General features: G+C 40.1%; 1 protein-coding gene across 8 annotated transcripts in view; it reads right to left on the bottom strand.

Annotated features, from left to right (window-relative positions):
- FRMD4A (FERM domain containing 4A) overlaps window positions 1–13,337 on the bottom strand; it is a 373,626-nt gene that overhangs the window by 108,241 nt on the left and 252,048 nt on the right. For all 8 annotated transcript variants that reach the window (XM_049881957.1, XM_049881962.1, XM_049881958.1 and 5 more), the window contains exons 6-7: window positions 7,394–7,450; window positions 6,387–6,409 (exon numbers count right to left, since the gene is read on the bottom strand). In XM_049881957.1, the coding sequence (XP_049737914.1) occupies window positions 6,387–6,409; window positions 7,394–7,450 (80 nt within the window). The remainder of the gene's footprint in view (window positions 1–6,386; window positions 6,410–7,393; window positions 7,451–13,337) is intronic.

Genomic DNA, 13,337 nt, shown 5'->3' with positions numbered 1-13,337 from the left:
ATAGCCCTCAATGTTATTTCTCAATCATGGGAAAACATCACACTTCCCTTTCTTGGTTTTTGTAAAGTAATATATGAGAATTATTTCAATTTAAAATTCTTTTTGAAAAAATTCTTCTTTGGGCTGATAATTACGTCTTATGCCTAACAAATGACTTTTTTATAGGAGGTTTTCAACAGGAAAATTTGCAAGTTTGAGTACTGAAGATACTGTCAGGTTACGTCAGCTGTATTCTACATGTTAACTACTCCAAACGTAACTGTCTGAGTATTTTCTACTATTTACCTAAGAGTCGGCAAATCTATTGATATTTCTCTAACCATATGATCTGTGCCAGCTGCTTTATTCCAAGTGGCCAATTACAAAAACTATAGGAAAATATACCTCCAAGTGAGCAAATGGTCTAATAAGGATTTAAAACTAGCTTTGAGTCAGAGTAGCAATGTTAGTGCAAAGTAATGGCCTTAGTTGACTAGGAGTTGTGACTTACTGGCTGCTGTTTTAGATTAATCAGTTTTCGGTGCTATCCGTCAGCTAGGCAAGAAAATAACTGCATCTTTTTAAAGATAGCAATCTGTACAAATGTTTATGTTACTGGAAAAAAAAAGGGGGGGTCTTTTAGAAGAAAATCGGCTCTTTGTCTTCTTTTCGTGTTGATCTTCTTAAATTCTTCCTTTAACCTACGATCTGCCTGAAAGGCATTATAGTGCCTGATTACAAAGACCTGCCAACCTGGAGCTTTCAGATACCAGTAAGCCAAGTGTAGTTTACAATAACTCACAAACGTTCTTCAAAAAGGCAGAACAAACTTCAAGCAAAGAAAAAAAAATCAACAGGACTTTTTTTTTTTTTTTGGTCACAGAAATTTCATCCTCTTTACCTTTCCATACTAGTGACTACATGGTCCCATGGTTTCTAGAAGACAGCTCTCCCAGAGACCCAAGAACATGCAGTTTGTGGAAGTTAAAGGGAATTTTTCAGCACAAAGAAATACTGCGGCTCCTTTTCTAAAATGGAGGTAAAAATCAATTTCCTCTGTTAGTGATTGAGCAAAGCATTGCTCGATATCTAAAAACAGGTTTTGTTTTTGTCTTTAAGAAACACAAATCTGCAGACTGACATTGCAGCGACACAACTGTATTTCTTACTGATCACTGAACTCTGATAAGTGGATACCCTCTCACTGGGGCGAGCATTTAGTTTTGTATAGATGTCAGATAAACTGACCCCCACGTATTCAGTCAGATCTCCCTCTGTTTCTTTGGTTGCTGTGTTTATCTGACATGGTGAGCCTGCAGAGGTCAGGGGACCCTTCCATCCCCCTCTTAAAAACAGGACGTGGCTCTGCTGAATAGGGAGGCCGCTGGAGAGGCAAAATTTGGCCCATGGATCTTTGCACAGGATTTTCTTAATATCAGTCTTTTTCAGGTGCTGCTTGTTAACTGGTGCTCATATATCTCACACTGGTAGGATCCTGTTTTAGTGATTAACATTAGTACATCCGGTCCTCAGTAACAAAGGTATTTCCAGGTCCCAACAGACACCCAGAGCTTTAGTGATCTGGTTTCAATAAATCTTGTACATCAAAAAAAAAAAAAAAAAAAAATTCTATATAACAGATTTTTTTTTTTTTTACTATTCCCTGTTAATGTATGGATGGATGATTCTCTATATCAAAGGCAGTGTGATTTTGGTATTCATGATTTGCGCTGTTTGGGGTAATGTAATTTTAATCACGTCACCAGTTTTGCAAAAAATTGTTTAAAATGCTTTTTTGATGGCACGCTTTTTGAAAGATGAGGATGGCTGACAGAAGGTAAAGAGTGAGGTGATTCTCAAAATCGGGGGAAGGAGAGTGATCAACAGGCTTTCCAGTTAAGGTCCATTTAGAGAAAGAAACAAAAAATCAAGCTCTTCTAAAGTGATACCTCACTTTTTTTGTACAGGGTAGCCGTAAGTTTCCTATTAAAATATAACTGGGTTATTTGGATGTCTTGTCAAGTTGATTAAATGAAGTGTTCCCTACACTGGCCTTTTAAAGGATAAGAATCTTAATTTTCTACAATAACTTAAGGGTTTCTTCTTTTTTTTTTTTTTTTAGATAGGAAACCTCAGTGCGCAGTACTCAAACCACTAAAGGCTTCGTCATGAAAAAAGTATGTGTAAATCACAGATAAGAAGACTTGGTGGTACAATGGGTAACTGTTTGGCTGCTAACTGAAAGGTTGGTGGATCAAAACCACCCAGCACCTCTGCAAGAAAAAGAGCTGGTGACCTACTCCCGTAAAGATTACAGCCAAGAAAACCCTAAGGGGCAGTGCTACTCTGTTACATGGGGTCACTATGAGTTAAAAATTGACTGAACAGCACCTACCAACAACAACAACAAAATCATAATGTCTGTGAGTTGGCTGATGTTAACAGCGATTATCAAATGAGTACCTTTTCTTTTTAAACTGTGTTGATCCTTCTCCACCTAATATCTGCCTTGGTTAAGGTCTTGTTGGCTATTTAATTGTTTCTATACAGAAATGCCAACCCTACTGATTTCCTGACAGTTGATGGACAGTAATTTTTACATATATACACACCAGACAATGAAATCCAATTACTATATGCTGTGCTAAAGAAAATAATAAAGTCAGCAAATATTATTTTTAGATAAGACTATTTCCTGAACTTTTAACGAAATCTTACAAGTTTGCCCAACACATGTAGACTATGATCATGTATGACATACTTCTTCCTGTCATTGCCAATGCTATTTACCTCTCTATACCTCAGTCATTTTCTTTCAGCAGTGTTGGGCTCAACATTTCATTGTAAAGTTCAGTAAAATATGGAAGTAAGCATTTCTGTTAACTGGAAAGAAAAGGGAATTATGCTAAGAATAAGCTTTCGGGGATCTGCTGAGCAAAAAGAAAGCACAAAAGAAGAAACAGAAACTTTGTACAAGTCTCATGTGAAAGAGTAGATATGATCCAGGGTTATTCTTATATAGTTCTCTTTTTATTTAAGCATATCAGCACTTTTGACTTCTCTCTTTTCGTAAAAATACTTTTCTCCCCCTCTTGTACTTCAAGGAAATTATTCCCATAATTTGTGGATTTTTAATACTCATTCTGCATAAATGCAATTTGTATGTATTTATGGAAATGTAAATAGATAATCTGGGATAAAAGCATTCTGAACAAAATACGCAGGCTTTCTGTAAATTACAGATTCAGGATCTTCAGGTTATGAAAGAGTTACTTTGCCTTTCATGTGGGACCTTTATTTTGGAAGGTTATCTGATCCTCTAGATTCGAGACTATCTCAGAATGAAGCCCTGGACCCCATGTTAGTATAAAAGCCTTCCCCAGAATTCTGCAGGGTCTAAATTGACATCTTATTGTATTAATGTTGGTCAGAAAACATTTACAGGGCACATATACAAGTCAAAGCCATTCAGTTAAATACAATTAAGTTTGATAGTCACATTATTAGTTACTCACATAGCAAAAGTGATTTTCTATCACAGTAAATTATGAGAATGGGACATCTAAAATACGAAATGTTCAGCCAGCCACCAAACCAATTGTGGTCAACTTAAGAGGCTTTTAGGATGCCCCCAGATATTGATGGGAAGAGGCACAAACAAGGGATTTAGAATGACCTCTCTTATTCCAAAACTCCAGCCACTCAAGCACACTATTTTCCCTAGACCTCTGAAGGGAGTTTAACTAACCCCGAATCTGGTACAGAAAACATGTGTTTATCAGGGAATCCAATGTAACAGATCACCTCAGGTCCCATTAATTGTGGATTTTATGTTATGAGGTAAACTGACCTTTTGGGTAAGGTATCTCACCTCTCCCTCCCCTGACAGCTATTTCTCTCTCCAGACAGTTGCCATTACAAACAAACTGTTAGGCAGCACTTTGACAAATGAAGCTACACCAGGATCCTTTGTTGCTCTGAAGCCAACAAGCTGGCATTCCACAAGCTCATTAGGGGCCATGAGTTACTGCTAGGCCAGGCCTGCACTTCCTGTTCCCTGGCAATCCATGTGGCCACACGTTCCCATGGTCTGTAGGGCCATTTATGCTGTTCACAGTTCACATTCCATCCTGTCAGGGTGCCTCAAAAATAAATAATATTTACAGCAGAGTTCACAGCTGGTGAAAAATGAGGGGAAAAAAGTATCTTCAGAGTGAGCAGACCAGACAGAGGAATCTACTGGATCTGTGGTTGTTAAGCCATTTTTCACAGGACTTGAATTCCTTGAAAGTAGTTTTGGGCCTGCAGTTATCGAAACCCCAAAATTCTAGTACCAAATTAAGAGGATAAAAAAGTAACAAAGAAATGAAATACAGCAAAGCCAAGTTCCTATAACCTGAAATGCTTCAGTCAACAGATTTAGTCAATAGTTCTTGGGCACCTATAATGTGCAAGGTCTTCTGCTACGACTCTTAACAATCATTATGTATGTTAAATTGACTACCTCTGCTTAATACCAAGAACTTGGGACAAATAAATAAAGGGGGTCTTGGAGGTCTCTTTTTGCAAATATTCAAACTGATTTCAAGGACTACATTTTAGATCAAAGGCCAGCAAACTACAACCCACTGGCCAAATCAGGCCCTTCCTGTTTCTGTATGGCCTGTGAATTAAGAATGGCTTTCATATTTTTAAGTGGTTTGAAAAAAAATCAAAAGAATGATAATATTTCATAATAGTGAATGTTAATATAAAATTCAAACTTCAGTGTACATCAATAAAATTCTATTGGAACACAGCCAACCTTATTGTTTACCTATTGTCTTTGGCTGCTTTTATGCTTACAAAGGCAGAGTTGAGGAGTTGTGACAGAGATTATACAGCCCGCAAAACCTAGCATATTTACTATCTGGCCGTTTACACAAAATGGCGGCCAACTCCTGTTTTAGATGGTAAAATAATCAGGCTTTGTTAGAAAGCCTTAGAAATATTTAAGGAGAACAAAGAGTAAGCAGTTAAGACCTGAGAAATCAGCTGATGCATAAACTTGATGAAGGTAGACAAGTACAGGAAGACCACAAAGTGAAGTAGTGTATGTTACACTTACAGACCAAAACGGGCTATCCTGGACTTTCTTCAGAGGAGTTCAATAAACAGAATCCTATGAATAATGTTTGTGTTGGTGAATGGCTACAACCATCTACTCTGTGAACCCATTGCCCATTGCCACTGAGTCAATTTGATTCTGACTCACACTGACCTTATAGGACAGAGTGGAACTGCCCTATACGGTTTCCAAGGCTGTCAATCCTTATGGAAGCTGACTGCTACATTATTCTCCCTCAGAGCTGCTGGTGGGTTTGAACCACTACCCTTATGGTTGTCAGCTGAGCGCTTAACCCCTGCACCAGCAGTGTTCCTTATACTCTGTGAAGGCACTGGTGATGATGATAAGGAACTTGCTAGGCAGTTTCAGCCAAGTTGGAGCCCTGGTGGCACAGTGGTTAAGAGCTCGGCTGCTAACCAAAAGGTAAACAGTTTGAATCCACCAGATGCTCCTTGGAAACCCTATGGGGCAGTTCTACTCTGTCCTATAGGGTGACTCGATGGCAATGGGGTTTGGTTTTTCAGCCAAGTTGGCCGATCAATGGGCAAAGCTTGATGAAATGAATAGCAAGATTAAAACTGGCAGTTCTACATGGTTATTAAAGCAGTTCACAGGTTTCCCAATTAATTTTATTCACGTTCTTTCCAAAATAATATCCTGAGTAGGAAGAAAAGTAGAAGTGGGGTATTTATGGTTTAACACTTCCATGAAAGAAATCTCCCTACGGAATAGCAGTTTGTCCTTTCAGAATCAGAGAATAAAATGCTATTGAGAGAAAACAAGGTGCCCATGTATATGCTTGTTAGGACTGCCAGGTTATCTGCCATTATGTTCATACCACAGTAGTGACTCAAGGTACCACAGAGACACTGGGGCAACCTCTCAAACCTTGGTACAATGGCCATTTGTAGCACTAGGCTCTGATCTTGGCTCTCAGTAGCCCCCTGAAGTGGTTAGAAGCTTGGCTGCTTACCAAAAGGTCACCAGTTTGAATCCACCAGCCACTCCTTGGAAACCCTACGGGGCAGCTATGAGTCGGAACTGACCTGACAGCAATGGGTTTGGTTTCTTTTTTTTTCCCTAGGTTTTTCATGTAGTATAGAATACCTTGTTTGCTATCACTGTTTTCTCCACCTAACACATGTGCTTCAGTTGACAAGTTGAGAGTTGGATCTCACTATTAATATGTAATATTAATAAATATTAATACATTGTCTTACAAAAGGACAGAGTAGTTTTTTTTTTTTTAATACGGAAGCAAGAGAAGACCTCTTTAAGCAGAAAATTTTTGTAAACTCACCTGGAAAAATCTCCCTTTGCCTCCTGTAAAAGAGAAAATTCAGTGTCAGTGGAACACTCTAATCCAGAGTTACAAACTAACATGTGCCTTCTACAATCATGACCATGCCTCTACTGAATGAGTTAAGCTCAGCTTACTACCACTATCTTCCTATTTGCTACAGGAATGTAATAAAGAAGGGAAGCGTGCACTTGCCACTGGAATACAAGATACTAATTTAAACGTTAGAAAGTTACATACAAAGAAGCTGATGCATAATGACAAAATGCAGATTTCCACCTTTTGGCACTGGCCTGATTTGTTCTAGTTTAAAGACTCTGAATCTGGATGACATGTGTCTGAGTACAGCTGTCTATCTCTTGGCCCACTTTTTGTTTTGTTCCGTATTGTGGGTTATTTCCCAATTATACTGAAGACTTCTGGACAGGGACCTTGGAACCTTTTGTCAATCTAGCACAACGCCTTAAACACAGTAGTTGTTCCAGAAATATTTGGTGAAGGAATAAATTAATGATATCATTTCAGCATACTTTGCTACTGTTACAGCTAATATTCTTTTTTGAATAAGCTAAAGGTCTTTTCCTTCTCTTTCTGGGGGGCATGAGGTGATTCTCTTGGCAATCAACTCTTGCTATTCATTTGGCTTTCTTTAGCATGGCAAAGGGCACCACATCCAAAGAAAATGGGGTCATTGAATGATCTCAGTTTCTCCCAGGTTCAAGTTATCTACAAATTTCCTTTACAGAGACAGGCTGTCTTAAACTTTTGAAATATCAGGAGGCCAGGTTTACTGGCATGAAATCTGGGTATAGGATTGCTATGAGTTGGAATTGGCTCCACAACAACCGGTTTGGGTTGTTTCAGTTTTTAATAGCTCTTCCCAGTTTGTGGAAAGAAACAGTTAAGCAGACAAATAGTAGATATAACTACTGGCCATGTATGCTAACTCTTAATTCTTTCCTCTGTGTATGACCCTGGGATACACACATGCGGGGAGACTAACTTACCTGTAAAATGTAGGAAGCTAATTCAAACACCACTTCACTGTCAACATCTATAAGCTCCTGAAAGAAAAAAAACGAACAAGATATGTTTGATACTTTAACAATTCCTTCTTTATGACATCTCTTCCCCCACAGCTCCCCACCCCCCCAAAAAAGGGCTGGTCTTTCTTTCTGAGGAGCTCCCCATAACCTCAAATACTCAAAGAATAGCTTTGGTCCCTGAGGCAACAGCTCAAAATTATTTGGTCCCCAATGGTCCCTGGCCCCATTTTTACAGCTCTTAGCCAGAATGAACTAGTGGTCCGAAGACCCAGCTTTTTACAAACCTGTTCATTTTATTAGTCACTAGAGCATGGTCACTTAATGGCAATTGTGTTTTCTTTGTAAACGCTACTTCAGAACCAACTGTAAGGTTTTATTGAAAGAAATGTTATAATGCAACTGCAACTCTTTAAATTAAAATTAAAAATACAGTTCCTCAGTTGCACTAGCCACAGTTCATGCGCCCAATAGCTCAATGTAGCTGGTGGCTTCCATGTTGTCTGTGCAGATACAGAACATTTCTATCATTGCAGAAAGTTCTCCTGGTCAGTGCTATAACAGTGTCTCAGTTTAAAAACGTTTTGTTCCTCGTAGCTCTTCCCCCAAATATTTAATCATGATGCAGTCATAAAGCTACATAAAGGTCTCCTTTGGTCTCTGAAAAAAAACTCAAGTTTTTTCAATGCGTATGTAGTTCATATCTTAAAGACAAAGGAAATCTGGAGGCCAACGGCATGAAGACAAATAAACACATGCATTAACTTCATATTTTTGTTGTCAAACTTAAGTAGAAACATCCATCTTTCTTTTTTTCTCTGTAATGTCAATAGAACCTAAAGTGAGTAACTGGACCAGAGAAAGTCCGAGCTGGGAGGGGCTTAGAGACCAGCCAGCCTAGCTTCCTTCTTTCATTGAGAACAGAAATCCAAAAACACTATGGGACTTGTCCAAAGTCACAGGCCTTAGGGGCATGGAGAGGGCTGAGAACAAGCCTCCAGCTTCTTGTCTAGCAAGTGATTTATTTCCCTTTGGCTTGCATTTCCCCAAACCCACAAGGACTCGTTCTCAGCTAACATATTCTCAGAACAATATCTATAATCGAAGCATAATTTTTCCCTTGAACTATAAACTGAACTCTGATTCATGAATTTTCTAATTATTATTATTTTTTTGCACTCCAGTACTGGCCCCTGTCACTTAAAGCAATACACTCAAGCAAGGCTGTACCTTTTGATGAGGGGATATCATTCAGGCTCTTTGCCATCTAGAAATTCCAAATATGGACAACAACATTTGCTACTGAGCCACCTTAGAAGTGTGAACTAACAGAACTAATGGGAGCATATGGAAGAACTGGGACATTATTCTTTCTGCTTAACCAGCTGAACGAGCTTTATCCCACTGTAATTGATAGACTGTCAGCTCTGGAGATGGGGAGGAATGCTGGGAAATGCAGAGCCGGGATTCCCAGGTCCCATCAGAACGTAAATCATTTAACAGTGTACAAATGATTTAACCAGGGTTTCCACAACAGACCATTCCTGCTCTCACTGTGTTCATTTCCCTTCCCACCACAGCGTCATGAGTACGTCTGGGTATATTTGTTAGTCTACTGGTGTGTGTGTCCTCTTCTGTCAAACATTTACACCCCTGCTGCAGCTAATGGTCAATGGTGGGCTAATATTTAACATTCCTCAAGAGGCTGGTCTAATATGCAACTCAAGGGCAACCATCAGAAAAAGGCCCTTTTAAGTTGGAACTTAGCTTTTAGCTCATTATTTGATTTATCTGCTAAAAAATGAAAATGTTTATACCTGTGTGGGGGAGCAGGGGTGAGGAAGGACAAGGAAGGTCTTTTATTGATTTTACACAGCCCGTTATATAACCCAACAAGATAATGCTGGACACTAATCTGGGGGTGAACATTAACTGTATGTACTGTGATCTAGAAGGAGCCCGGTGGTGCAATGGTTAAGTGCTTAGCTGCTAACCGAAAGGTTAGCAGTTCAAACACACCAGTGGCTCTGCCTGAGAAAAGGCCTAGCCATCTGCTCCCACAAAGATTACAGCCTAGGTGACCCTAGGGGCAGTTCTATTCTGTCCTATAGGGTCACTATGAATCGGTATTAACTTGACAGCACACACCACCACCAGTATGATCCAGAGTAAAACTACTCAAAATGCACAATTAACTTTCTAACTTGATTGACCCCGTTCTCTCTGCCATGTTTGTCCTCAGGGTAGGTGAGAACTAGCACATTTAGCTGGGGTAAGAGTCCCTCCTTATCTGACCTTGACTACCTCCCAGTGAAGATACAAAGCCAGTGAGAGTCAAAATGTAGTTTACTCAGTGGGAAAAGGATTAAAGGACGAAGGGGCCCAGACATTCCACACACTTGCAAAATCTGGCCATAAAGAAAGCTGCATTATTACTTCTACCATTTCTATTTAATATTTATTGTGTTCAGGAATCATTCTGCTGGATTTCCTCAGAGGAGCCAATATCGAGATCTAAGTGGTGTGTGTAAGAACCAAACAAGGATTGGTGGGAAGACAAGTTTCTAAGTTTTAGGGAAATACTGTCATATCCTTGCAGTTCTTGACCAACTCCGTGACATCTCTCATTCACACTACCTCTTTCCCCTTTTACACCTCAACTGCCCAGATGGTTTTTTCTTTAAAATCTCACTACAATGGGATAGAGCTCTAGACTTTCTGCCCACTCCACAAATCTCCCATTGTACTTCAAAACCTGAATGCTGGGTTCCCTGTGTAGAGGAGATGATGGATGTTTCTAGGCTCCTCCTTTCAGAAATATGGTGCCATCTACCATTAAAAAGCTGCCTCTACCTATTTCTCATCTGACTTCTCTGGCAATCGAGAGGTGGTGTCTTTCATGCGTTTCTGCTCAAGCAGAGAAAATAAACTGTATGAGACCACAAACAGCATAGGCACACATCCCATAGTGGACTGGGGATCTGGGTTTTCCCTTCACTGAGGGCGAAATAGGAAAGAAGGAGGCGGAGCAAAAGACCCATCTAGGAAGATATATGGGCGTTTCCCATCTGGCACACACAGAGGCTGGTGGTGTGATATCCCTCTGTGCTTATTCGACCCCCAGCTCTATGCTGATACCCCCAATACACTTAGGCCCATTTGAAGACGGTTGTCTGCAGGCCTGTTTTCTGAGCTAGAGTCTTGCCTGGTGGTCTGAGGGACATACAATCATTTTATATTGGGATTCACTGGCAAGAAGGAGATGTGGTAGAAGTGAATATGATATCTTTTAGTTACTATGGCTGTCTGGTGTGTGCTTTGGGCATCTGTTTTATTTACTACTGAGTCATGCGCGCCACTGTCTTTGATCTTTTGAAAAATGGTACGGAAAGACAAAACATGACTATCTGCAGGTGTGTGCACATATGTCAGAGAAGGGCTGGGAGGATGGCTTCGCTTCCTCCCGCACAGCACTGTTTTCTCCCAGGTGATTATGCAGCTGCAGGAAGAGGTGGGGGGTCATTTGTCAGCAGCATAATGGTTAATAATATTCTTGGAAAGATTTCCATCGGAAGGTCTCTAAGTGTTCCAAACAAAGGGCCCCCTGAGTACTCGAGTGGCAGGTGTTATGGACATTCTCCAAGAGCCCTGAGAGCTGGAGATCCGCTGCAGGATTCCTTTGCTCTGAGGGACTTGGCAGTGGTCTTTACACTCAACAGAGAGTCTTAATGAAACACGTTCTTCCATGGTCAGGAATTACAGACGTTCCAATTTTCATGAAAGATTAATGAGATAATTATAAATATGATTAACAACGATATGCTAGGTTGAGAAGATTTAAATGAGGGAGACCTTTGTGAAGACCACTCAGAACCACTTGTAGGGCTGACCCAAGTGTTCCTTAAGGAATCCTTACCTACTGGTAATGTAACATTTCTTCTTACCCACAAAATGTCTAAGGATTAGAGTTTCTTGCCATCCTCAAGATCATTCCTTTCTTCAAAAAAATAATTTATTTTTGTTGTTGTTAAAAATATACACAGCAGAACATACACTAATTCAACAATTCCTACATGTACAATTCAGTGACCTTGATTACATTCAAGTCGGGGCAACCATTCTCACTCTTTTTGTGGATTGTTCCTAAAGCATTGTTTGGTTTAAAGAAGACTTCAGTGTCCTGAAGATCATTTCTACTCTCACCTAGATAGGTCTGGAAAGTTCCAGGTTTGAGCCCGAATGCCTGACAGCTCTGGGACATTGAATAAATCACTTGATTTCCTCTAGTTTCATTTCCCTCATCAGTAAATCAGGGGTAACAATTTGTTTTCTAATTAGTTTACTGGGTTTGGTGAGGAGTTACTGTAGAGGTGATTTGGAAACTATAAAATATACCACAAACATACTATGTTATTTATGTCAGGAGTCCCTGGGTGGTGCAAACAGTGAAGTGTTTGGCTACAAGCCCAAAGGTTGGTGGTTTTAATCCACTCAGAAGCCTGACAATCTGCTTTTCAAAGATCTCAGCTATTGAAAACTCTATGGAGTGCAGGTCTACTCTGAAACACATGGAGTTGCCATGAGTCAGTTTTGCCTCAGGCTTTTTTTTTTTTTTTTTTGGTCATTTCTCAGCATTTACAGAAATCTTTGGTAATTTTTTTTTTTAAGAGGTGGGCAGAAATGCATGTATGTGTCTACATGTATCGGTGACTGTGCATAACATGAGAGTGGGTCCTACTCCCAAATGTAAACCAAGTTGCTCTCTTTCTCCTGTGGCTCTAGAACTGCCATGCCTCACTGCACAACTCATAATGACTACACGGAGCTGTACCAGGCAAACAGGGGCTGTGGTGCAGGGCAAGACTGATGTGATCTTGCACAAATTCCTCCTTCTTAGCCTTTTGCCAGTTTTTCAGCAATCAAGTCACTTCACGTTTGTCTAATGATCCACTGGGTATATGCCATTCACCCTGAGCAACCATGCTCAATTTTATAGCAGGGAGATTTCTCTTGCCCTCTACTGCATACAGCCCACATCATGGTTCTGAAGAATCCCCTTTTTAGAGGTCACAGGCACAGTAAGGACCAGGGATCAACAAAAGGATATGCATGTGGTCACGGCAAGATGATGAGTTTGGCTGATTTTGTCTGCAGAAAGTCATCAACAAAAGTCCGTTTCTTCACCTCCTTCCACTCTCTGTCATAGGAGCACACACATTAAACCTACTATAATCAAACTAAAAGAAATCAGAACTAGGATTCTGCAAGTCTGAGATGAATATTTATGCCGATTACTTTGTCCTGTGGGGTTTTACTTTGGGCTTTGTTTTTCCCACCTACAGATGAGATGGTATCAACTACACATTACCAAAGTTCTTTGAAGATCTTGGCTAAAGACTGCTTATTTCAATGTCCATGAGAGTGATAATATTTAGACCTAAGTAGCAAACGTAGCCCAAGAATGATTATTTAAACCTCAGTCACATGTGGAGCTCCTAGACCAATGTGGATGTCTTGGAAGAGAAGGCTGGGCAAGACCCTGCAGCCCACATAAAATAGAAATTTTAAACTTTCTCTTTTCTGACATGATCTGCCCTCAGTGGGTACTTGTAGGCTCCAAAGTTGGTAATCTCCCAGGAAACATGCAAATCCTTGCTTCCTGGGCTTGGACAATAATCGATTAAAAATGATTTACTGAGCATCAGCTATGTGCCTAGAACAATGACAGGTGATAGAAGAAGATTCTAAAATTTCAGTCAGAAACATGCTCATGACAATGGCTGGTAACCAAAATGTTGGTGGTTTGAACCCACCCAGTGGTGCCAGGAAAGAAACAGGCCTGGTGATCTGCTTCTATAAAGATAATGGCCAAGAAAACCCTATGGAGCAGTTCTACTCTGTAACACAT

This window comes from Elephas maximus, chromosome 4 (genome assembly GCF_024166365.1).
Source record: "Elephas maximus indicus isolate mEleMax1 chromosome 4, mEleMax1 primary haplotype, whole genome shotgun sequence".
NCBI classification, from domain to species: Eukaryota; Metazoa; Chordata; class Mammalia; order Proboscidea; family Elephantidae; genus Elephas; species Elephas maximus.
Note: the sequence above shows the minus strand (reverse complement) of the source record. Positions and strands in the feature narration are given on the sequence as shown.